Here is a 26,549-nt window from a genome sequence, read left to right as displayed (position 1 = left end):
TTTATCCCCGCTGCCCCTGGGGCCAGGTTTTTTAGCTTGTTGGAGGGCTCTGGAGCTTGCCAGCCTCCAACACGTTCCATGCCTGGCCCACATGTTCAATGTAGTGGTGCAATGATTTTTAAAAACATACCCCAAATTAGCTGAGCTAAGGGTGAAAGTGCGGCACTTGGACACCCACTTTCCCAAGTCTACAGTACCTGGAGCTAGCCGCAATACACTCCAGCAAGGCCTACATCTGCCTGAAGCACCTACTGTTGTGCGAGGTCACCACACGCTCTAACCCTAGATACCGTATGTTCAGCAGGGTGTGTGAGCAGCAGAGACCTTTGATGGAGTACCAGCTACAAAACCCAAGGGTTCCTCAGAGTCAGCTCCCTCACTTTCTGCACCATGAGTTTCCATGGGTGGCAGACTTATGGCTAGAGGCACAGGCATGGATAGGGGTGATGTGTAGGGGCAAAAGCAGTGTGGATGTGGAGGCAAGCTAAGCAGCAAAAACTGGGGGTACAAGCAGCCGGTGACATCATCACTGACAAGCACAGCTGTCTGTCAGCTGACAGGCTGACTTTCACCAAAATGAACAGACAATGGATAGACTCATCATATACATGTCAGTTACATGACAAATTTAGTGCAATTTGCAAGTCCAAGATGGTTTGGAGATCTGCGGAGAGGAATCTCACCACCTCTTGCGGGTGCCATCATTTGGAAGGCAAGCCCTGGGCTCAGTGGGTGAGAGCAAGCGCAGGATAATCGTCGTTTGGCCTGGCGGCCACTGCCTCTTCCACTGTTGACAGGGCTGGCGCTGCAGTCCAGACCAGGAGCCAGGACACCTCCACATCTGCCTCTGACACTTTGGGGAGTTCACCCTTATCCTCACCTTTTCCTGCCATTTCTCCTTTTGCCCGCGCCATCATGCGCCTCTTCCCAGCAACTCCCCATCTCCCAAGCCTTTCATTTCATGCTAAAGTACAGCGCAACCCACCCACATGCCCAAGGCTTCAACGGCCTCATCTCAAGAAATCTGGCCCAGGAGATGTTGGAATCCCGGCTGGGGGACACTCTGCCCTTTTTGGGCAGAGTGTCTACTGCGCCACCGCACTGTGCCGTCCACACCAGCACTTTCCCCCAAACATGAGGCGGTCCCTAAATTCAGCGCTTAGCCCTAAAGTTCCATGTGACCAGTTACGAATGGACAAGTGCATGCGGACAGGGACGCTACCTTTCAATTTGGGCACAGTGGTTGAATGTAGTTGAGGCGTGGACCGGGTCGCAAAATGTGGTGGCCTGACTTGTCTCCCCACACAACATTCCTGGGAGGAGGGCTGAAACACCACCCTCCTCCGCTGTTAAATTGACCCCAGCTACGAGCTGGAAACGCTGCAACACTGGTGTGGGGAGACGTCAGCGGGCCGTGCTGAAGCTCATCAGCTTGGGGGCCAGACAGCACACTGCCTACAAAGTGAGTCATGCCATCCTCGATGAGACGGCAATGTGGTTTTTGCCACTGCACCTGGGCCCAGGCATGTTGTCATGTGTGATAATGGCCATAACCTGGGATTGGCTCTGTAGCTTGGCAGCCTGCAACATATTCCATGCCTGGGCCACGTTTTTAACTCATTGCTGCTAATCTTTTGAAAAAGGTACCCCAATGTTCCTGAGCTACTGGTGAAAGTGTGGCGCTTGTGCGGATAGTTTTTAAAGTGTATAGTTGCCGCTGCTAGCCTCTATGCACTCCTACAACGCCTGTACCTGCTGGAACAACGGCTGTTGTGCGACGTCTCCACACTGCTGGCACTAAACATATCATGTGTTGAGCAGAGTGTGTGAGCAGCACAGACCTTTGATGTAGTTCCAACTCCAAAACCCTCGGGTTCGTCAAAGTCAACTCCCTCAGTTGCTCAACCATGAGTGGCCATGGGTGGCAGACTTATGTGAAATCCCATCCCATCCATTGCACTGGACACGAAACATTAGCATGCGCTCAGCACAACTTCGGATATGGCAGATGCGTTAAGCAGGGTGCAGGGTACAACACAGACCAGGCCCGAGCACCAGGAACAGGTGTTAGAAATACTGCAGCATCTGCCATTTCCTTCCAATTTTGGGGTTTTGGACCCGCCACCGACTTGTCTGGACCTAAGTGGGGATCATGAGACACAGTTGCCATCAAGGCAAGCTGTGGTCATGTGCGGTTTGCAGTAAGGGGGCAGTGCGCAATTGGAAGAGGAGTTGGTGGATGACGAGGGCACCGACCCCATATGGACAGGGGTGATGTCTAGGGGCTAAAGCAGTGTAGATGTAGAGGGAAGCTAAATCAACAAAAAACCTGGGTAGAAGCAAAGGCATAAACTGGGGTGATGTTTAGGGGTGAAAGCAGAGTAGATGTGGAGGGAAGCTAAGCAGCAAAAACAGTGGGTAGAAGCAAAGGCATGCAAAACTCTACCCTGTTGGAAGACTTATTCCTAGGTCTGGAACACGTTAATGGCCCCCCTGGACAAATTACTGCCACTCAGGGGCCTAGTGTCACCAGGAGGGACAAGTATAGGCGCATGTTGTGGGAATACCTGGCCGACACCAGCTCTGTCCTCTCCGATCCCTCTGTGCTCTACAGCCTAAACTTATTTTCTCATCTTTTTTTCTGAACTGCACATCTCTTGCCTGCTTCCTTTGGGATCTTAGAAATGGTGGTCCACTTCCACAGATGGTAACTTCAATAGACAGTGTAACGGGAGTAGCTGAGGGATCGCTGTCTTAACCACTTTTTGGCACAAAATTAACTTCCAAAGCCAAATATGGTGCAAGTATATGATGCAAGGACACCTACACACCTATCTCTGACACATTGGGGAGTTCACCCTCATGCGCCCTTTTGGCCTGCACCATCATGCGCCTCTTCCCAGCCACTCCACATTTCCCAAGCTTTTCATTGCAGGCAGAAGTACAATACAACCCACCCCCATGCCCAAGCCTGTAACAGCCTCATCGATAAACTGCTGGCCCTGGAGATGTTGGTGTTTGTTTATGCTTCTGGAGACCCAGGCCTTCCGTCAGCAGATGGCAGCTGGGGCACCTCCCTATGCTGGGCCTAGCCGTTACTACTTCTCTTGGTGTGCTGTCTCTGCCTTGCGCCTGCATGTGTCCCATAACATCAGTCGGGCCCAGAGCTCTGCGCTTTGCTGCAAGGTCCACTTGACCACCGACACATGGACAAGCGCCTGTGGTCAGGGATGCTGCAGTGCTTATCTTTAATGACAGGCAGGGTGAATGTGGTGGAGTCTGTTCCCCGGGTGCAAACTGGGGTGGCCTATCTCCTCTCCCAGGCCAAAATTCATGGCAGGAGTAGACTGAAACCCTACGAAGCTGCAACCTCCACCCCAGCTACTAGCGGAAAACACTGTAACACTGGCATGGGGAGATGTCAGTAGGCCGTGCTGAAACTGATCAGCTTGGGGGACAGACAGCACAGTGCCTCCGAGGTCAGGGATGCCATCCTGGCTGAGATGGCATTTTTTTTTCCCTGCTACACCTGGGGCCTGGCATTTTTGCGCCTGTGATAATGGCTGGAACCTGGTAGCAGATCTGGAGCTTGCCAGACTCAAACACGGTCCACGCATGGCCCACGTTTTCCAACTTGTTGGTGCCATGTTTCTTTGAAACCTACACCATTGTGCCTGATATACAGGTCAAAGTGGGGCCATTTTCGTAAGTGAGAACTAGCCTCTGCTAGGCAGAAAACATTCAGAGCACACTCCTCTCATCTTCGCACCGTTGGCTGGCGGAGGAAGACGAGGGGGTTGGAGTGGCATCTGATGTCCCTATCCCACACGAGGCTAGAGGGTGCACTTCAGTGCATCCCATTGCTTCACCACAAATGGTGTGAAGGGGAGTGGAAAATGGAGGAAATGGAGAGTGACCCTTACAGTTGGGGCCAGCAAAGGCATGCCAAGTAACACACTGGCACACATGGCTGACTTCATCTTGGGTTGCTTTTCAACACATATTTCACATCATGAAGAACAAATAATACTGGATTTTTTCAAGCCTCGAACCCCGGTCTAGGTCTAATGTCTGTTCCTTTCTTATATTAGGGGAGAGGGAAAAAAAATGACTTCAGTGATACGTTTAGCGTACATAGACTGACTATTAATGTGTATCCCACTTAGTGTTGTTAGGGTTACACACCGTCACAACCTGGCTAAAGCTTCTATAGCTGTTAATAAAGTCAACATAACTTTACGGTATCCAAAAAGACAGCTGGTACCGACAGAGAGCAAGACAAATGTCACCCAAAGCTGTGAGCTCTGAACACCCACAGTGACTTTGGCGTCATCATCATTATAAGGGAGCGGGTGGTAATAAATAACTTGGCAGTGCCTAAAACCCAAAAAGCTTATACAACTATATTTACATTAAGATACACAAATGAAACTTTTCAGTAGCATGTCATGAGACAAGCTGATAAGCTCTTCCTTTGTGCAGTGCTATTTGAAAGTTAAACGCTGCCTTTATTTTAATTCTGGAGAAGGTGCAGACATTAGATTTAGAACATGTTGTCTTCATTGTCCAAATCCTCTATATAGGTAACGCGTTTTTCGGGCCGAGCTGTCTGGGAACGAGCTGGTGCAGCACTGACAACCTGGGTGAATATGGCAAGAGCCTGAGATGTAGGGTGAATGAATCCCCAAATTATTTGTGGAATTCCCAGTGAGACAATGGCACTGTATACCAGTATTAAAAATTGTGGGTGCACATAACCCCCATATATTCTTTGAATTCCCAGTGAGACAATGGCACTGTATAGCAGTAGCAAAAATTGTGGGTGCACGTCACCCCAATATATTCTTTGAATTCCCAGTCAGACAATGGCACTATATACCAGTAGCAAAAATTGTGGGTGTATATAGCCCCAATTCTATTGCTAGGGGACTTGCAGGGTATTTCTGAGGTGAAGGTGGGGGGGCACACCATTGGAACGGGGATTTGGGGTGTATATATGGGGTATACGGGAATACACTGTCAGTGTGTTCCATTCAGGATCCTGGGAAAGCTGGGTTGCGGCGATTGAGCCCGTCAGTGCCACGTTACACTGACAAGCTTCTCCCTGGAATTGAAGTGATATGTAACCCCAATATATTCTTTGAATTCCCAGTGAGACAATGGCACTATATGGCAGTAGCAAAAATAGTGGGTGTATATAGCCCCAATCCTATTGCTAGGGGACTTGCAGGGTATTTCTGGGGTGAAGGTGGGGGGGCACACCGTTGGAACGGGTATCGGGGGTATATATCGGGTATACGGGAATACACTGACAGTGTATTCCATTCAGGATCCTGGGAAAGCTGGGTTGCGGCGATTGAGCCCGTCAGTGCCACGTTACACTGACAAGCTTCTCCCTGGAATTTAGCTCTTATAAGAGCTGTTGGTTGTCTTCTCCTTCCTATCCTAGCCTGTCCCTGCCTACCCAGAATCTAACCCCTAGCTAACTGGACGGAAACCTCCGTCCTCGGTGAATTGCAAGCTCAGAATGACGCGAAGCTGGGCGGCGCTGTTCTTTTAAATTAGAGGTCACATGTTTTCGGCAGCCAATGGGTTTTGCCTACTTTTTTCAACGTCACCGGTGTCGTAGTTCCTGTCCCACCTACCCTGTGCTGTTATTGGAGCAAAAAAGGCGCCAGGGAAGGTGGGAGGGGAATCGAGTAATGGCGCACTTTACCACGCGGTGTTCGATTCGATTCGAACATGCCGAACAGCCTAATATCCGATCGAACATGAGTTCGATAGAACACTGTTCGCTCATCTCTATTAATAGTCTCCAAATTCTCATGAAGCTAATTCAGTACAATATTGTGACAAACCCTTGACACACACAACTCACAACACAACTACTGGTTAGCTGCACAGACCCATGTAACTTATCACTTTGTGACACAATATCATATACACTGACAAGCAAAAGGGTAACAATGTTTTGAACTTGTGACTTTCAAGCTCCATATTTCACTGTCCACTGCAGCTTCCAACATGAGATGACCATCATCTTATGGATAGCGATGAGCGAACACTAAAATGTTTGAGGTACGAAATCCGATTCGAACAGCCGCACACTGTTTGACTTTTCGAACGGGTTTCGAACCCCATTATAGTCTATGGGGGGAAATGCTCGTTTCAGGGGTAGGCAACATTCGATCAAATTCTACTTACCAAGTCCATGAGTGAGGGTCAGGCTGGATTCTTCTCCCTGCGCAGCGTCCCCGCGTCCTCTTCCAGCCTTGAATTCACTCTGCTAAGCATCAGGCCTAGGCAGAGCCGACTGCACATGCCCGCGCCCGCGCGGACATGCACAGTTGGCTCTGCCCAGACCCGATGCCTAAGCAGAGTGAATGCAGAGCCGGAAGAGGACGCGGGGACGCTGCGCAGGGAGAAGACTTCTAAAGGTAGGAGAAGAACCAGCGTTGATTGGCAATGTATAGCATTCTGCCAATCAACGCTGGTTCTGCATCGAATCTTAACTTCGAACAGCTAGTAGTATTCGATCGAGTACGAGTATTTCGAATACCGTAGTATTCGATCGAATACTACTCGCTCATCTCTACTTATGGACAATCATCTTGGCTATCTTAGTCACACATCTGACTTGCAAACGATAAGTTATGCAGATTCTTGTCATGCAACTGCATTGTTACTGTTTTGCTCCCTAAAGGGGCAAAAAAATTATTTTTAAAAAAGGTATGTTATTAACCCATTGATAGCGCTAAGTGCACCCAAATACCTTTAGCAGTGTTTTGAGTGATTTCTGGCTTTCTCTGGTGTCCTCTGCATTTGTTTACAGGTGTAGCTTCCTGCTGTCTTAGCCTACAACTACCAAGATGCATTGCAGTTCTCTCCGATTCCACTCTCACTTCCTCCCTCACAGCCCCCCCATTTCCTTAGCTAACCCACTGACTACAAGCCTTATCTAACTAACTCAGTCCCCCCAACCCCCTTTCCACCCCATCATACTTACCTGTCTTGTTGTCCTGGAGATGAATTTGGAGTGCTGCTGTCCCCCTCTTCTGCCCGCACCTGGGATCTGGAACTGGCACCTTCGCAATAGAACGCCGGCAGAAGCCACGCATGTGCAATAGAACACTGTTTCTTTTTGCTTCTGCAGGCATTCTATTGCGCAGGCGCTGGCTGGGGCTCACTTGTGAAGGACACGACGACCAGTGAGGAAGTGAGCATTGCTGAGTATGAGGGGGAAGGGAGAGAGAGAGTACTCATGGCTCCCATCTCTGGAAACAGTGAAACGGAATGTCACTAGGAAATCTGAAAACGTGCCTGGGGCGGTCACATGGTTGCCCCAGGCATGCTTCCCCTGCTGTCCCAGTTGCATTCCAGAGGTGTTGGCATCGTTTCCTGAGGTGTCATTGTGGACTTGGTGACTCCAATTGGTCAAATTTTGGTTTCCCTGAAACGAGCATGTTTTTCCCATAGACTATAATGGAATTCGATATTCGAACGAATAGTCAAATATTGAGGTCTACTCGAATTGAATTTTCGAAAATTTCACTACTTGCTCATCTATAATTGTAATTATACTGTTTTGAAAATCTAGTTATCTTGTGCCACGTATCTGGATAGGTCCAACTGAAAAGAAATGTTAGGATGGACAAGTGTAGGCACCAAATTTCTACGCATGTGTTATGGCATATACAGATGTAGCGGAGTTAACCCAAACATCTGCAATTGGTTAAACTGTTGCAGTGTGAGATCTTATCACAGAAGACAACCAAATAAAAAACAAAACAATGCAATGCAGTGACTTCATTGTCTTCTTCAATAAGATTGTATGCTGCAGCAGTTTAACGTTCCGTTAATCTATATTAAATAATCTGTATTTAGACAAACACTCGTTCAAACACAGCCACCTGTTCCGAATGGTGGAAAAAATAGTATGTTAAAGAGCTATGGGGCAGATTTATTATGCCACACATGATTTCTGGCATAAAAAGTATAAATTCTTTTTGCGCAAATCTGCGTTCTGCACAATAAAGTGCAAATTCATTATCATTTACACCAGACGTCTTGCGTAGATGATACGGGAACTGTACACATCTATGAACTGGGATATATTTCCCTTCAGGCGCCGTCCTCATAAATCTACCTCATATCTTTTCAGTTTTTATTTTATGAAACAGTCTTGGAGAGATGTGCATGTATATCTGTCTCTACATTGTAAACTGGGTTGTTCAGCGTCATATCAGCTCATTTGTTATATATGGTTTTATACAATACTGGATCACATTGTATGTTAGTATATATTATCAGTACAGTGTAGATACATACAACATGCAAGTTGGTTTCCACGGAAGAAAGGGGGTGAAACGTTCCACCAATTACTTTTCACAGTATATTCAAAAACATTGATCTGAGATTCTCACCTTCATGTGAATGGGATCTTATTTCATTGAGATACAGTATATCGACCCTTACACGACACGTAATGGAGATCAAATACCTACGCTTGCTTTAGGGTTACATTACAGGAGTATTGTCGATTACTTCTGTTGTTTAGTCCTGAATAACCCACCATATGTATTTAAGTGGCCACTTTAGTAACATACATAACAAACATTACTAGAAAGCGTACCTCACCCCATGCAAGGTCCCAATCCCCTTTAATGTCAACAGGAAGAACAGTACCAACATTACATAATATATAACCAGAATATTATCAGTAATTCGTTACCAGCCAAATGGAGGTTCTCAAAGCCACAAAATCTGATCTGACCCATTATGTTACCGTCAGTCAATAAGACCTGGGTTGTAGGCACCAGTTAACTGACTTGATAACTATGTACGTCCCTTTACCCCTTCCTGGGTTACCAGGACCTAGCCTGTTAAGAAGGCGCAGTTTGTAATCAGACAAAATTTGCTATTTGAACTACTCATTGAGAGTCCAGAATTTTATTGCCCTACTGTCCCACAAAACATCCATACATTGGGGGAGGGGGGGCAGTGCTTAGTTTTCTCTTTATCAGGATGGCTTTTGTCCACCGCAGGCAGAGTCTTATAAACCTTCACTTCAACTTTCTTAACTGGCTTCACTACCCTAGTTAGAGGGACCCCTCCCCTATTTCGGTATCTTCGGACGTCATCAGGCTGACCCTTCCCCTGGCTTCACCCCAAGGGCATATTCAGAAGCCTGTAATGCAGTACTACTATACAGACTGTATTATGGACACAAATCGTTTCCTGACTGCAGATATGAAGACCTGAAATAGCGACACCATAGATCCTGATGCTGGTAGTTTGGGTCCATGGATCCATGGTCGTAAAGTCTGCATGATACCACTGCGTTATGGCTGCAGGGATAAGCCAAAAGTCCAACCATGCTTCACATTTACTTTCAATTGGACAAATATTATTATATATATTCCAATATAAATGGAGATAAATGCACAATGTTGATCTACACCATGGTTAATTTTATGGGACATCTATCAATGAAAAACCTATGGCTGCCAGAGCCAAGAGTGATGGTGGAAACACCAGTCATCTGTAGCTAATAGATAGGGGTCCCAGAGGGCTGAGAACCCTAAAGTTACTCAATAATAAAAAATGTATCACTTGAGATCTTCCCTTGGCAAATATAAAGTGCTGTATCCCGGAAGGCATCTTAAAAAGAAATCACAAGACTTTCTTCTAGGAAACAGCACTTAGTTATACGCCGATCACGAGTACATGGTTACTATATTTGCCATTAGTAGAAAGCTGGGTCAGAAGCAATGCTGCCGGATGCTTTCCAAGAACCAGATGTAACTAAGGATAGAGGTGCATGTGATGGAAACCTTTTCACAGATTCAGGATTTGCAACATTGAATGGGTTAAAATCCAATAGAAATTGTGACATTGTTGAACTTCATAATCTGCGCCGCAGGTCACTTTTTGTGCCGAACAATGCTGCAACATGTGGATGGGATTTGGATGGGATGGGATCCCCTGTATACTCGACCTAAGAGGTTTCAATACAGGAAACTACAGTGGATTATATTCAGAGAAAGTTATTATTATTGGGACAACGTAAATGTGTTAAACATAATATAAGGATAATTGAGAATTATGAAAAAAAAGATAAAATGATAAAAAAAATAATCTAAAAAAATATAGTATATCAAACAATAGAGATAAAATAAGATTGAGATTATGGGATTATAAATAAGGAATAGATTGGTTCTATATTGAGTTTAATCCCAGTGATATAATATTGTGATGCAAACTGAAGTCCTCTCCATCTTTCTATTACACGTGTAGGTTTTGTCAGATATTTTCAATGCTCCGGTGCACACGATCGCCACCGCTAACTCTGCCTGTCTGGGTTGTGCGTATCGAGCAGCTCACGGTAAGGAGGCTCATTAAAAATTACTGACTTTCTTATTGCTATCTAATCCTTCTGCAGTCCGCAACCCTCTTGTTACGCTTGTCACACCAGCAGATTTCAATCTTATGTGCGGTGCTATATTTGTTTTCTTAGTATAAATATGTCTGCAAATGACAAAGCCCAAAATGAGCAGCATTGTCAGATCTGAAGAGAGAGCTTAAACTATGCAGGGAGAATGGTAATGAACTGATGTTGACTGAGAAATTAACATTGTAATGCAAAGTAATTGTTGGAATAAATTGGCATTTGTAAAATACTGGGTTGAAATGTATGGGAGATTCATTGTAAAAATGTGACTAATGGAACTATGTGATACATTTGTTTTCACATAACAAACAGTTATCAACTGATAGGTGATGAATGTAACATGGCGGGGAGACCGACCATTGTGAGCCCCACTGTTCATGAGAAAAGGGGTGCCCGAGTTCTCTTTTTTATGGGGTGGTAGTGCCCATGTGTGACCATTGCTTCACTTAATGCTGTAGGACTGGCAAAGCTGAATGGTGGTGCAATATTGCTCCATTCCTACAGAGGTGCAAGACCTCATTTAAAGGGGTTGCCCATGCTAAAATATTATTTTTTAAAAGCTGAGGGAGGTAAAAAAAAAAAAAAAAAAAAAAAACATACTCACCTGTCCGGGGTGCTCCAGTGTCCACCCAGTGAGGTCTGATCCTGCTGCTTGACTGTCTCCTTTTGCATAAGTCCTCGTCGTATGTGACATTCCCAGGTCCCTATCTTAGGCTGCTGAGGTTACTGATTGGTTGGTTGGTTACTGAGTGTTTGTCAAATTTGATCCTTAACCCCAAAGAAATACGCGAAGCCTTCAGCAATTATTACTCTACACTCTATAACCTATACCAAGATAATACATGACTGGGATATCACTTATGGCATTACAGTACCACCATGGGTACAACAGTTGTGCCATCTGAAATAACTAGGCCAGACACTAAAATCGATGGAATTGTGCGGCCACAACGGTTAATTTTATTAAATCTTTATGAACACAACAAAGTACATAATAACTTTTATTAACAGGTTTCTTTTACAAAAATTCTAAGAGAGGTCGGGCGAGGGCCCGTCAGAAGCAGCCCTCTACTAACAATTCTCCCAGCCGCATCGCGTCGACTCTGGAGCCGACAAATATGTCCCGGGTGCTGCATAATGTTATGCCATGTCCTTATATAACATTCCAACAAACACACAACAGGGTTACCATACCACCAGCAGTCTCCTTTTCCATGAAAGTTCTGCCTTGAAGCCTGCCCTGCCAGACCTTCTTACTGCCGGCTGTCTTGACAAGAGGAAGATGATGATAAGGCCCCCCAGACTCCAGACCACCAATGAGAACCATCTTCCATGTTGAATCCAGGTTGTCAGTGTACTGATGATATAAGCTGCTATTAGACCATCTTTATTTGTTGTTGATAGTATTTTAACCCCTCACATTGTTTTGCCCACCAAAACATGACCCCTTGTCCTTTCTGCCAGCCAGAAGTTAACCCCTGCAATACCCTAACTACTCACACCATCCCTTCATGTTGCTGAAACTCCCTGTCATGTTGGGGCATGCGCTAACTGCGTAGCTTTGTGCCGATGCTCTTACTATTGCTCAATCCAATGCAATGAGTATCCAATCCTTTCTAAAAAATAAATAAATAAATACATACATAAATAAATAAATCTTCCATTCACCACATTTACCAGTGATATAGTCCACATAGCTATTTCAACACACACACACACAAAAAAACAGGGTCAGAATATACCAATGAGTACTACAGTACATTCTACATACTCTCCCCTCAACTATGCAAAGTCATTAACACAGCAATACTGGAGAGCACTTTCCCAATGGAAATGGTCCAAGCTATAATCTCTACCATTCCTAAACTTCACAAGGACCCAACATATATCACCAATTATACACTAAGATAGTGGCTTCTAGATTGTTGGACATTCCCCCCAACCTTGCCAGTGCCAGAAGATTCATAGAGTTACTAGAATAAGTAGCAATTACACGGACATCTTCAATGCTCCCTTTGCTGGATGTAGAGAAGGCATTCAATAGATTAAATTGGATGTATACAGTCCAGGTTCTAGAGAAATTTGGATTTAGTGGGCCATTTCTTCAAGCAGTCAAAGCACTATGCTCAAATCGCTCAGCTAAAATACTCCCGAGTGGCTTATTATCTATACCATTCAGCATAACTAATGGACAAGACAAGAATGCCCCCCGTCCCCATTAATATATGTCTTAGATCTTCAACCCTTTGCACCATACATTAAATCACATCCCCAAATACAAGGCACCAGAGTCATGTGTATTATACCTACCATAGGTTTATACACAGACATGATAATTGTAATACAGAATCAGTAATATCTCTGAAGGCAGTACAGCAATCCATTAACCTTTACCATACTCTACCTTAGTATAAAGTTTGAAGCTCGGTCATTGCAACTCATACAACATAACAATACATTGGAAAATTCTGCTTAAAAAGAATGTCACCATGAAAAATATCTCTGAACTATAATATGTGGCTAAGTAGGTTGTACCAGCTTTCATAGTTACCCTCTATAGATAGGGTAGGGGATAACTTCACAAATGGTGGAGGTCTGGCTGCTTAAAACCCACCGATCCTGAGAAGGGGGTCTGGTTTCCCTGTCCTGATGGCGAGCCAGGCTGAGCATACCATTCCATTCATTCTCTATCTGAATGCCAGAGTTTAATGTCTCGGCTTGTTCAGGTCTCTGCGCCACCCTCCGCTCTCATGCTGCGGTGCAGGAGGTGATTTCAGTTTGATTCTTTGCTTTAGTGTTTTTCGTTGCACTGTGTGAACACTGCTCTATCTCTGTAATTGAATTTTCACCACACCTTTCTCCTGCACTTTGTTTCCCTCTGTTCATCAATTGGATAATTCTAGCTTTGTCTGTGTGATTGACAGCTTGTCTTCCAATCAAGCCTAGGATGGGTCTTTGGCTTCCTATATACATGAGATCAGCCCACACAGACTTGCTGGCTATTGACTTTGTCCCTGCTAAGCTCCACTGTCTGCTACTATTGTATTACTGACCTCTGACCTCTGGGTTACCCTTGTGACTATTTTCTTGGATTTTGATTCTGTACTGCATTGCTTGATGGTTACTGGACCCTTGGCTAGCTGACCTTCCATTGTTGTTGTGTGTCTTGTCTCCGTTCTTTGTTGTCACTTATATAGGAAGGGCCTGTCGACCAGTTGCCGCCTATTGCTTAGGATAGAACCGGCAAGCAGGAAGGGAAAGTGGGGGGGTTTCGGCTTAGGGCTCACTGTCTATTGTGCTCTCCACCCACAGTTCATCAGCAGCTACTGGGGAATTGCTCTTATTGCAATTCCTTTACACAGAGATAGTCAAATACAACACTCAGCTATCTCCAGTGCTTTGCATCATTAGAAAATGAATGGAGCAGCACGACACATACTCAACCCATACTCAAGGTCAGTAGAGGGGCTTAGTGGTCAGACCCCCACCGATTATGAAGTTATCCTTTACCCTATCGATAGGGGATGACTTCTGAAGTTGGTACAACCCCTTTAAGGCAACAGTCATTTCAAAGATGTAAGTATTGTCTCTGAACTCACTTTCAAACAGTCCGTTCTCTGTAATGTAATACTCGACACCCCCTGGACTTCAGCTGAGCTCACAGAAAATAGTAGAGAGGACTCCTTAATCCCTTATTAGCATACAGAGAGTGGGCTATTTGTGGGCATCCTTTAGGGTAGTGAAAGTGACTTCTCAGATAATAATTACACCATTGGAATACGAGATTTCAGATAATTTATGGTGTGCTGGGACTGTCTCTTTGATATATTTCATCCAAAAAAAGAAACAGTCTTCAGTGGCTGTTGATCTGAGGAAGGAGTTCTCACTCTGAAACGTGTAATCCTTGACATTTTATGTAATAAAGGATTTTTTACAGCACTCAGTACATGAGACTAGATTCCACTTCTCGAGAACTTCATAAGCCCTGTTTTTTTGACCAAAGCTTGTCCTCCTTGTTTTCCTGTGCATTTGGCCATGAGAAGCCATATACAAGCCCTGAGACTTGGATATGGATTTAAGGTTATTGTGACTTCTCACAACAACATATTCTGAACATCCAACCATGGTTTCCAACATGTTCAATACTGTCATGGAACCTCACCCCTGAAACTATTAAGACGCTCATCCATGCCCTCATAATCTCCCGCTTAGATTACTGCAACACCCTACTAACGCTGACATACAAAGCCATCCACAACCTGTCCCCTACATATATCTCCGACCTAATCTCATGCTACCTTCCCACGCGTAACCTCAGATCCTCCAATGACCTCCTACTCCGCTCTGCTCTCATCTGCTCCTCACACAACCATCTCCAAGATTTCTCCCGTGCATCCCCCATACTCTGGAACTCTTTACCAAGACACATAAGACTGACCCCCACAATCACAGGCTTCAAGAAGGCCCTGAAGACTCATCTATTCAGGAAGGCCTACAACCTCCAATAACACTACTGTCACCACACCGCCATCTGTACAGTCTCTCCCCTCTCCTTCTGTCTCTATCCCCCTTCTCCCATAGATTGTAAGCCCTCGCGGGCAGGGCCCTCTACCCCCCTGTGCCAGTCGGTCACTGTTAGTACTATATATCTATTTGTATATTCTGTGTACTGTATGTAAACCCTCAAATGCAAAGCGCCATGGAATTAATAGTGCTATATAAATAAACAATAATAATAATAACTTATTTTGGGGGTCCCAGCTATTGGTTCTCTATAGATCTAATATTGGTGACCTATCGGATGGATAACCCTTTGTGCCGTGTCTCTCTGCTGTTCTGTCCCCCATCCTTCTGACCGAACCCTTTAGTGAGGCCATTATGATACTCTTACACCACCAAATCTAACAATAAATCTACATTTGCTGCAGTTAAACTATTCGCACCATATATAGCCGAGACACCCCTGTGCCGCACTACAATCTTACATATCCAAGCATTAGTAGTTTGGCGCCATTCTTCATAGTGACAGTTTTCCTTGAAAGCTCAGTCTATGCTTTAGCAATGTGAAACTACAATAAATTAATAAAATGTATTCTATAGAAATTCCCAGGGCTTAGGCATTATTAATAATTCCCTACATAGCATTCTGATGCCTATATAGTTAACTGAGAGAATCCTGAACACTGTACAATGTTAATGGCTGCGACACAAGTGTCTATATTGATGGAACACATTATAATGGAGCTTCCATTGAATATATCTCATTGTCTTTCTGTCATTGTGCCCTTATAGATGGAATCGTTGTCATGATTTATATATCTATTGTGCTCTATGCTTGTTATTTTTCTAATTGTTTTTTAGAAGTCAGGAGTTTCAGCGCATTCATTTCCTGCCATTTTCTTACCTGGCTGGCTTTGTCTTCTGAATTCCAGATTTAATAATGGGCTTTGTGAAATAGTAATAAAATAATACTATGAATACAAGATGACGAAGCGCGAAACAATGTGTGTATTACACCCTGCTCTGAGTAACATTGTGATTTATTGTCCTTGGAGAAATAAGGTGACCTTGGCTTCTCTTGTCAATATTTGCTTCTCCTTGTTAATCAATCTTCACTTCTACAATATTTAATAACTGATCAAGTACAATGGACTGTTCCGGAGCGATCTATGATTCACAAACAAGGTTGAATGAAATCAGATTAATATGCAATTATTTCGCTTGATTGAACTTGGCATTATGGGAGCCGGGCATCAGATGTGACCTTTTCACAGTCAACAAGTATTGGAAGCTCAACAGTGACCATTACAAGATCCAGCAAAGCTTAAAGGGAGATATAAATTAAGGACAGTACCTTGTAGGGTTGTCAACACAGTTTACAATGATTTATTTCTTATTCAGGATCGCAGCTCTATTCCTTTATCCCTATGCATATGAGCAGAAAATGGCGTTAGAGGCGTGACTTTCCATCAATGGGCTTCACTATCTGCTGCTGCTAACTGCTGCTAGTTTACTGACATCTCTCTCCTCGGCCTCCACACACAGTACTCACTGTACTGTGCATGGTTGATGATGACAGGCTGATGATAGTCATCCATGCCCAGTACAGTGAGTGCTGTGTGCTGAGGTTGAGAAGGGGGATGTCAGTAAACTAGAAGCAGTTAGCAGCAGCAGATAGTGAAGCCCATTGATGTAAAGCCACTCCCCTAAAGCCCTTATCTGCTCATTTGCATAGGGATAAAAGGATGATTTTTATAAGAATGGAGCAGCAGTCCTAAATAAAAAATACATCATTGTAAACTGCTGACACCCCTACAAGGTACCGTGACTAGTTTATATATCAATTTTGTGCTGACAGACTCTTTTTAAAGGGAGTCTACCTCCACCAAGATCACTTCTAAATCTCTGATATACTGCTGTTGGAGTGAACACATATTTCTTGTGTCAAAGTGAAGTATTGCTACTGAAATATTCAACTTTTATTCCATATGCAAATGAACTTTTTGGTGCACTTATGGCTCAGCCACTCCAGCTATAGCACCCATTTTTTTTTAAGTTGCCATTCCCAAAACAAAGATTGCCAAGTGCCATGGATAGCAATTTGCGGCAGGCACAATAAAAATAGCTCTGCAGTGTGATAGCTCAGCACAAAGTGCAACAAGTGCAACAAACTTACTACTTTTCTTGGCACCAAGATTAACACTTTGACACAAAAATTTTTTTTTCACCTATGTCAGTAACCACCCATACGACAGTCTATACGTTGTTTAGAAGCCATCTTGGTGGTGGTAGATTACCTTTATACTATGATCTTCTCAAAGGGGTTGTCCACTTTTTACAGTATCTTTTTGTAATAAAAGTTCCAGAAAATGAACTGATTGTAAGTTGTCTTACAGCTACAGTCCGCGGGGAAAGTGGTCAAGTGTACTATCATAGTGAAAACAAGTTTTATATGGTGCGCGGTGCACATTGGAATGCATGGACTTCCCAACTTTTCCAGAATGGCAGATACTCATTGTAACTGATCTTCCCAATGGCCAATAAATGAGGATCAAAGTGGGATAATTCCCTCTAATAGCTCAGAATTTCCAAATTGTAAGTTAGATTTATTTTGACCAAGTCAGACAACTATCTCTAAAGCCAGCCATACCCATTTCTTGGCCAAATGGGCACTTTGTCCAACAGTCTCCTAAAAACAGATCGTCCATGCTGGATATTTTTAACCATCTGTCAGCCAAAAATACTAGTGTTTGACATGAATATTCGCTTTTGTTAATGTTGCTGGTGGAATGGTTTCTACAAAAGATCTCATCATTATATGGGTGACCACATAATGGCTATCCGAATCCCTAAGGGGTTAAAGCAGCATTCATACCTGAGTCTTACTCGCATGGGATAATCTTCCTTCTAAAATAATTGTGATTCATTTTTCTTTTTTGTGAAAATAACATTTTGCTTAAATCTCAGATCTATTAAGTATGACTAATCTTTGCAGAAGTGTTAAATAAATACATGTTACGCTGGGTTCACACCTGCGTTCAATGTTTCCGTACTATGGTTTCCGTCTTCTGCATGGCAGAAGACGGAAACCATAGATCGGGTCCGGTCGTGCGCGGCGGTGAGCGTTTTAGGCTCTCCGCCGCGAAACCGGATTTTTTTATCCGGACACAGAGTACTGCATGTCCGACTCTGTGTCCGGATTATAAAACCCGGTTTCGCGGCGGAGAGCGCAAAACGCTCACTGCCGCGCACGGCCGGACAGCTTTCTCACCCATTCAAATGAATGGGTGAGAAAGTCTCCTGCAGGCTTCCGTCTCCTGCCTCTGTTTTATGCAGGAAACGGAAACCTGCAATAAGGAAAGAAGAACGCAGATGTGAACGAGCCCTTATGCAGCAGTTTTCTGATATGTAAAATGCTAACAAATTGAATTCAATAAAAGCGCTCTGGCTATAGTAAAAACGACATGTCAATGAATGAGTGAAGAAGACTAGTGGAATAAACCAGGACCTTTGGAGTTACTCAGGGAGGAGCAAGTCCACCAATGGTTAGAGAAGAAACAGGCATGTCTGTAGTAGGAATGAGAAATTGCTTGAAGAAAGCCAGGTTATCTTTCTTCATAAACAGCATCCTAATTTCCAAGTAACCTTGCCTGCTATTCCCTCATTAATGGTGTCCTTCTAACGGCGGATCCTTTAATCATCCCGATTCCTGGTGTTATTTCCGACAGTCAGCAGCAGAACAGGTCAATATGGTCAGAGAATAATCATTTATCAGTAGTATCCAAATAACAAGGATATAAGGCACGGTGACATACATCTGCATAGGATTTCACATTTCTCCTCTTGAGTAATGCAGATTTTTTTTGACAAATACATTTATAATAGGGCTGTATGTTACTGCTGCCAAATGCTCACTTACCTACCTGAATGACACAAGTATCGCCATTTTGTACATAGCTATAGTTCTAGGTTTGGATACCAGAAAATACGGTGGTCCAATAATGGCCTCTGGAGGTCCTACAGAAGATGCAATAACTCAGTTTGCATGTACAATGATATAAATAAAGTATGCAATGTCATAGTGTGGCGGTGCACAAGAGGGAAGTGAAAAAATTTTAAAAAATTCATACCTTTCCCCAATGCTCTGGTGCCTCCCAGCACTGTATGGTCCTAACGGTCCATTGTTGTCTTCCAATGACCTCTGTGGCTTCCATATAAGGGTTCTGGGACATCACAGCCAGCAAGGAGTTTCTCCTCAAGAAAACACCCAAGCAGCTGGACCGGGCCGTGCTAAGGAGGACAGCGGACAGGATTTTTTTTCACCTCCCCCTTGTCTATTATATATATATGATGATAAATGTTTAGATACATAATGCTGTTATTAGGCTGGGCACGTATATGGCAGCATTATTCTAATCATAGGAAGTTATGTTATGAAGCCGACAGAGACTGCTGCTAGTAAACTATTAAATTACATGGAAAATGCTGTCAGCTGTAGGAAAGTACAAAGAGAAGACATCAAGAAATTCATGAAACATCAAACATTTACTCTTGACATTGCAAATGCTATTTTATACAATCTGTTTCTAATCGTGTTCATGTACATCGATATAAGGATAGTAGTGAGGACTGGTGTGGATTTGTATGATAATATTTAACTCATCAAGAGGATAGGTATGCAAAAAGAGAAAGACATGGCCCGCACATCCCAGTCTTATACATTGATCTTGTGCTTCTCAGCAAATTCTACGATACTGAACATGAGGTTCTTAGTATACATATTGATCAAGGTGTATAAGCCCACTAGCCACTTCACGGCGACCTCTTTATAGTGGGTCCCTACTCTACTGGTTATGAAGGATTCTTTGTATGCCATCTAGGCAGCACCTTTCACTGGCAAGGCAGCCATATTGTTATTCCAACCAGTTGTCATCCTATCCCTGGCTATGGAAAGGTAACGTTACAAAAATGACCTATTATACTAAAACTTTTAAAGACTGATATAATACATTCTCATGAGTCATGTGAAGTACTGAAATCAATTCCATGTACTGTATACTAGTCACAGCTCCAGCTTTGTCTGTTTTTGTATCTGGTCTCTGTACCATTAACTTGCATGGGGCCAATGTACAATGCCAGACACGGTGCACAGATGAACATGGAGTTGAGTTGGCATCCATTCATAGTGCTCTTGCTCTCCACCATTGTTCTTGAGATTGTTGTGATTTTAGTGCTTAGACAAAAACTATCATACAATGATCAGCCATAACATTAGAAACATCCCATATTATGCAAGTTGTAGTCTAATCAGATGGGATAATCTTCATTCTCCATTTGCATTATTGAGTTGTTGTTTTTTTTTTTTTAATCCATTTTTTTTAATCCTTTCAGGACTCGCATCACTGTCTTCTTCCTCAACTTTTGCAGAAGTTCTAAAAGCTCCTCAGCATCAGTTAGTAGTTACTCCAAGACCTGGAGCAGACAAGGTAGAGCAAGTATTTTACCTTTATTTGTTTTTTTTATATTACTCTAGTCCTTGACGTGCAAATTTATTCTAGTTAAATGAGTTCCCATCAGTTCTCTGTGTGATGTCCCTTATCTTCATCTGTATGGTTAATTTCCAGCCGCCCCAGTAGACGTTTTACTATGGACCCCATGGATACTTGATATGCCCATTGATGAACCTATAGTAATAAACCATATGAACAAAGATTCCCTTTTCACACCCATCTCTAAAACATTGGGGCAAATTTATTGTAGGCCTGTTTTAATAAACAGCCCAAATGGCAGAGAAAGAGAAATTTATGAAGAAGCTGCGGCCTCTTTATACATCAGTTAGATGTCCCTGTGACAGAATGGAAATCTACACCAGTTAACAACCAGTTTAGACTTCCAGTATATGCCAGAAAATTAGCTTGAATTATAATAAATTTGCTTTGCTGAAGCATCCCCACCCTGATCCCTGCCCTGTGTCCACTCACATTCACACAATTGCAACATTTGTACAAGGTGCGGATCAGGGTTTTTGGCGCACGTTTACTGAAAGAATGGTGTTACTAAACAAACAATAACCTGCGGAGCCCAACTGGGCTCTGAGCCGCAGAGCCACCCTGGTGTGAATTAAACCCCGCCGTTAGCGTCACTGCCGGACTACACCACCATCTGGGTAAACTCAGTTAGCAGCACAGAGACAGCCTCTGCAGCTCAGAGCTGCTGCTAAAGAAATAGGAAGTCTAGTCAGAACTCCTGAGCTAGACTGAGACTGTATAAGGGTGTGTGCTACCATTGCTACCTATAACAAACAGCTTGCTGACCAAAGGAAACTAAAAATATGATTCTATCTAAAGGTAATATTCTAACTAAGGCCAACTATAAAGCAACAGCTCTGGAACCATGCACACATAAACACACAGTTGCTGCAGGGACAACAGACCCAGGGCCGCCGATAGGCCAGTACTACTGCTACTGGCGTCAGGGGCCCGGCCAAATTTTAAAATGGGGGGGGCCCGGGCCCCCTGGCGCCGGCAGCAGTCATTGTATGTCCTGTTTCAACTCAGATCTGCGTCCTGAGAGGACGCAGATCTGAGTTGAGCACATACGCGGCTGAAGCGAGGAGCTGACACAGGTCAGCTCCTCGCTTCGCCGCTGCCGCCTGTCTCGCTGACACATATGCGGCTGAAGCGAGGAGCTGACACAGGTCAGCTCCTCACTTCGCCGCTGCCGCCTCTCTTGGTGACACATATGCGGCTGAGCCGGAACCCGGCTCAGCCGCATATGTGTCAGCGAGAGAGGCGGCAGCGGCGAAGTGAGGAGCTGACACAGGTCAGCTCCTCGCTTCAGCCGCATACATGTCAGCGTCAGCGAGAGAGGCGGCAGCGGCGAAGCGAGGAGCTGACACAGGTCAGCTCCTCGCTTCAGCCGCATATGTGTCAGCGAGAGAGACACCCAGCGGCGAAGCGTGGAGCTGACCCGTGTCAGCTCCTTCCTTCAGCCGCATGTGTCAGCGAGAGAGACGCGCAGAGAGCGGCAAGGGAGCGGAGGAGAAGGTAAGTTTAATGTGGAGGTGGAACGTGAATCTGGGGGCAGATGAAAGAGAGGACGGCATGACACTGGGGCAGATGAAGGAGGGGACGGCATGACACTGTGGGGACATGAATCTGGGGGCAGAGATGGAGAGGACATGAATCTGGGGGCAGAGATGGAGGGACATGAATCTGGGGGAAGAGATGGGGGACATGAATCTGGGGGCAGAGATGGAGGGGACATGAAACTGGGGGCAGAGATGTGGGGACATGAATCTAGGGGCAGAGATGGAAGGGGGACATGAAACTGGGGGCAGATGAAGGGTGTATATGAAACTGGGGGAGAGATAGAGGGGGGACATATAATTTACGGGTGACTGTAGGAGGATTATACTGTATGCGGGCACATGAAAAATTAATGAGTGGGCGGAGTCAACACAAAAGTGGGCGGGGCTAAATTTGCTGCGGCGCACTAAGCGCGCCACACATTTTGTCCCTCTTTTAGTTCTTCAAAAGTTGGGAGGTATGGAGATGAGACATGAATCTGGGGGCAGAGATGGAGGGACATGAATCTGTGGGCAGAAATGTGGGGACATGAATCTGGGGGCAGAGATGGAGGGGACATGAATCTGGGCGCAGATGAAGGGTGTATATGAAGCTAGGGGAGAGACGGAGGGGGACATATAATTTACGGGTGACTGTAGGAGGATTATACAGTGTGCGGGCAAATGGAAAATTAATGAGTGGGCGGAGTCAACATAACAGTGGGTGGGGCTAAATTTCCCGCAGCGCGCAAAGCAAAAATGGCAGGGGAGGGGCCCAGACACTTAGGCTGTATGGGGCCCCAAAATTCCTGATGGCGGCCCTGAACAGACCAGTCAGACATGCAGCTATCACACCACATAGATAATTCTGAGTTGAGGCTAGGGCAGCAGGCTGACTCACCTGCCTCATTAAATAGGGAAAGGGCAGTCTCAAGCAGCCAGCCCAACTGCCTAAGCCGAGCGCTCACTGGTCGACACCCTTGTCAGTCAAGCGACCAGTCATGCCTTGTCAGTCAGGCGACCAACCACGCCCACCTGGCTGCAAGGACTTAACCCCTGCTGTACTGGAGTGCCAGCAACAAGGAGGGAATGACAGTGTGTTACGGCGCCACAACAGAGGAACAGGCTGCGACCCGACCCCTTGGCCACATCTGCCGCACTGTCCTAACAAATGGACCTTCATTGTAGTATAATTTTAGGATTTATTATAACATTTCAAATATATACATTTTTTATTTTACTTCTTTTTACTTTTATTTTTTTAACTCTCGGGTACAGTAACATGGGATCACTGCAGTATTGACAGGCAGCCTATTAGGCCCTGTGTTTCACAGGTTCTAATAGGTAGCAGACCAAGGGGCCAATGTTAAGAAAAAATTTGTACCCAGCGATTATTTTGCAGGGAAAGCAGTAGGATGCACAGAGCCCCCTTTGTGTGTATATCACTTAGTAGCTGTGGTCAGTATTGAACATAGCATCTAAGGGATTAAATAACCATGTTAAGAGTTATCGCCAAACCTGGCCATTGCAGCAGGGTGTTAAATGTATCATATAGCTTATACCCACTGCTGATGGGGCATCTCCTGTGCCCACGCCATCACTGTAGTGTATATGTAAGACACATTGAAGGAACTACCTGCCCTCTGCATTGTACATGTGTGACGTATGTTGGAAAGAGGTTATAGATAGGGTTGAGTGATCGGAATCCCGATCTGCGATTGAGCAAATTTCACAATTGGGATCGGCTGGAAGATGATCGAAAATCAGATTTTGAAAACGATCCTGAAATCTCAAGATCGGCTCAACCCTACTCCATAAACATAAAGTAACTAGGGTTGAGTGATTGGGATTGGGAAAGATCGCATTCCAACCGGTGATCGAGCAAATTTCACGATCGCGATCGGGATTGGCTGGAAAATGATCGAAAATTGGATTTTAAAAACGATCCTGAAATCTCAAGATCGGCTCAACCCTTGTTATAGACACAAATAACATTTTGTGTTATTTTTGCAGAAATAATCAATTCATTTTTCAATTTTGTTAAATGTTATATAAAAATGTCTGAAATGTGTAACATTGGTAACAATCCTATACATCCCAGCTGTCTGACGCTTTGAGACTGGACTGCTGTGAACATTGTCAGGCTCTTTGGCTGGAGAACAGATATACATAGAAATAATCCACGGCTTTATACATAAACAGACAGTTACGTTTGTGAATCTGGAATTCTCCCTGTCATTACCACATCTAACTGATAAGGAGAAAGATTTCTCAGGCTGGTGGCTGTCACCAGTCTCAGGATGGGGTAAGAATTTATTAGCACTCGCTGGGACAGATCAAGGTGATGTGAGAGATGACAGAGAAGAACTCGCACTGATGCTCTAGATTACAGCGGGGGGACATTTACATGTGTGACATGTCTACTACTGCCGACTTTCTAATTGAATTCATATTGGAAAAGTATTTTTAATTGTATTTTGCACAATTTTTACAACATGTAAAATACACCTATCTCGTATGTACAATAGAGAAAAAACTGTTCTTAAAGAAATATCTCTCTATATTATAAAAATTTCTGTCTGTCTGTTCTTTATGCGCGACCAAACAACTGGACTGATCATCACCAAATTTGGTACAGAGATACTTCAGGTGTCCGGGAAGGTTTACGATGAAGCCTCAACTCGCTCGGATGTACCATTCCGGAGATACAGCTTTCCCAAAACAATGACCCCCCCCCCCATTAGCCAATACAAACCTGCAAGTCTTTCACTCATATTCCAATTGCAATACACTGTCACTCCACATGCACAATACAACACTGATATCCAAACTGAGATACACGCATCAGAGGATTAGATACATGTGTCAGCACACAGTACCACACTCCAGATGATTAGATACGTTCATCAGCACACACTACCACATAACGGAGGATTAGATACACGCATCAGCACACAGTACCACGCGTCAGAGGATTAGATACACGGCTCTGCATAGAGTACCACACATTAGAGTTTTACTCCAGGTTTCCATAGCAACCCAGCCATATTTCTTCACTGCTGTATGTAAGCTTTAAAGGGGCAGGGAACTGTGGATGACTCTGTTACACATGGTCACATTCGCACAGCTTTACTCCAGGTATCCTTAACAACTGATCGCAGGTTTTTTACTGATATCCAAACTGATACACATGATCACATGACACTTATAGACATACACAAACAACATACAAAATACACCAGTGCAAAACTGGGCTTTTCTTATGAGGCCACTACACAAACAAAAAATAAAATATACCCGTGCGAAGCCGTGTCCTCCTGCTAATATAATATATATTTAAAAACGTGCAAAATGTATAGTATCTCTATATTAGTATATTTCTGGACCACTGTGAAAAAAAATGTCCATTTCGAGATGTCACGTGTTTTCATAGTACTACACAGCCCTTCTATGTGAAATGTAATGTAAGTGAGCAGCCTTAGGTCTCATTCACATGTCACATTTAGCGGACATGTCATGTCGTGTGCTGTCCATGGTTCATCAAAAACTATTCGACTTACTTCATATACATTTCTATGTGTCAGGGTCTATGATACTCAGACAGCACACAGATGGCATCCATGTACTGTCCATGATTTTCATGCAGTCCGTGACTTACACAGACATGGTGCATCCACAAAATATGTGTGAATTACCCCTTAGGAGCTGACGAATTATATTAACTCTTTCCTGCACGTTTATCTCCAGGTTTACCAGCCTCTATTGGAGCGCTATGCTGAATGTGAGATTGCCGTGATCCAAGCGACCAAGATCCTGTGAAGTCTTGAGAATTACTGTATCAAATGCAAAATGGAAAGTGCAGAGAATAAAGTTCATTCAGAGTTTAGTGTTCAGGATGGTAATGGTGGAGAATACATTAGCCATATATTATTGTACATTCAGCCATTCCTCCTCAGATTGGGGATTTATATCAGTAGAATAAAGCTGTTGACTCTCCGCTGATGAAACCAGAAAGGTAAAAGCATTAGCTGTGTGTAGATAACACATAGAACGGAGTCACAATCCAAGATTTCTTAATTTGGACTTAATGGCCTGTGACCTAAGAGCTTGTGTCTATGTTGTCCATTCTTGTCCTCCGCTATCTTTCCAATTTCCAGTAACCACGTTTCTAAAATAGGCTGCATGGTGTATGACCCGGACCCTCCAGCTTACCAATCTACTGACATCTCAGAGATCTATCAATAGACATCTGAGACGTCAGGAGAAGGATGTGTTACAAAGGAGCCAGGTTTTACATTTGCTGACTATAGAGTCAGTGCAGCGCCACACCTCCCATGAGGCGACCTGAAGCGACCGCTTCAGGCGGCGCTTTGCCAGGGCCACGGGGAGGGCGGCATTTTTGCTGACCTAAGCCAGTCCAGGACAAGCTGTCCTGGACTGGCTTAGAGTCACCGTCACTGAGTGGTGGATTGGGGAGGCCGCTGGAGCAGCGCTGCTCCAGCGGCCGCCCCTCACGCAGAGAGCAGGTCCTCT

At 44.3% G+C, this 26,549-nt stretch overlaps 1 protein-coding gene and 1 non-coding gene across 2 annotated transcripts in view; both read left to right on the top strand.

The window, feature by feature from the left end:
- The window catches only part of XYLB (xylulokinase), a 109,522-nt gene extending 83,333 nt beyond the window's left edge, over positions 1 to 26,189 (top strand). Inside the window, exons 17-19 of the mRNA XM_075269846.1 lie at positions 10,297 to 10,384; positions 20,342 to 20,436; positions 25,764 to 26,189. Coding sequence (XP_075125947.1) covers positions 10,297 to 10,384; positions 20,342 to 20,436; positions 25,764 to 25,835 — 255 coding nt within the window. The 3' untranslated portion in view covers positions 25,836 to 26,189. The remainder of the gene's footprint in view (positions 1 to 10,296; positions 10,385 to 20,341; positions 20,437 to 25,763) is intronic.
- On the top strand, positions 21,674 to 21,799 carry LOC142201735 (small nucleolar RNA SNORA17). Its single transcript, XR_012715630.1, has one exon. It is a non-coding gene; the product is annotated as a small nucleolar RNA SNORA17 (small nucleolar RNA).
- Positions 26,190 to 26,549: the final 360 nt, after the last annotated feature.

The sequence above is a fragment of the Leptodactylus fuscus genome, chromosome 4 (assembly GCF_031893055.1).
Source record: "Leptodactylus fuscus isolate aLepFus1 chromosome 4, aLepFus1.hap2, whole genome shotgun sequence".
NCBI lineage: Eukaryota > Metazoa > Chordata > Amphibia > Anura > Leptodactylidae > Leptodactylus > Leptodactylus fuscus.
The sequence above is the reverse complement of the archived record's forward strand: the minus strand, read 5'-3'. Positions and strand labels throughout refer to the sequence as shown.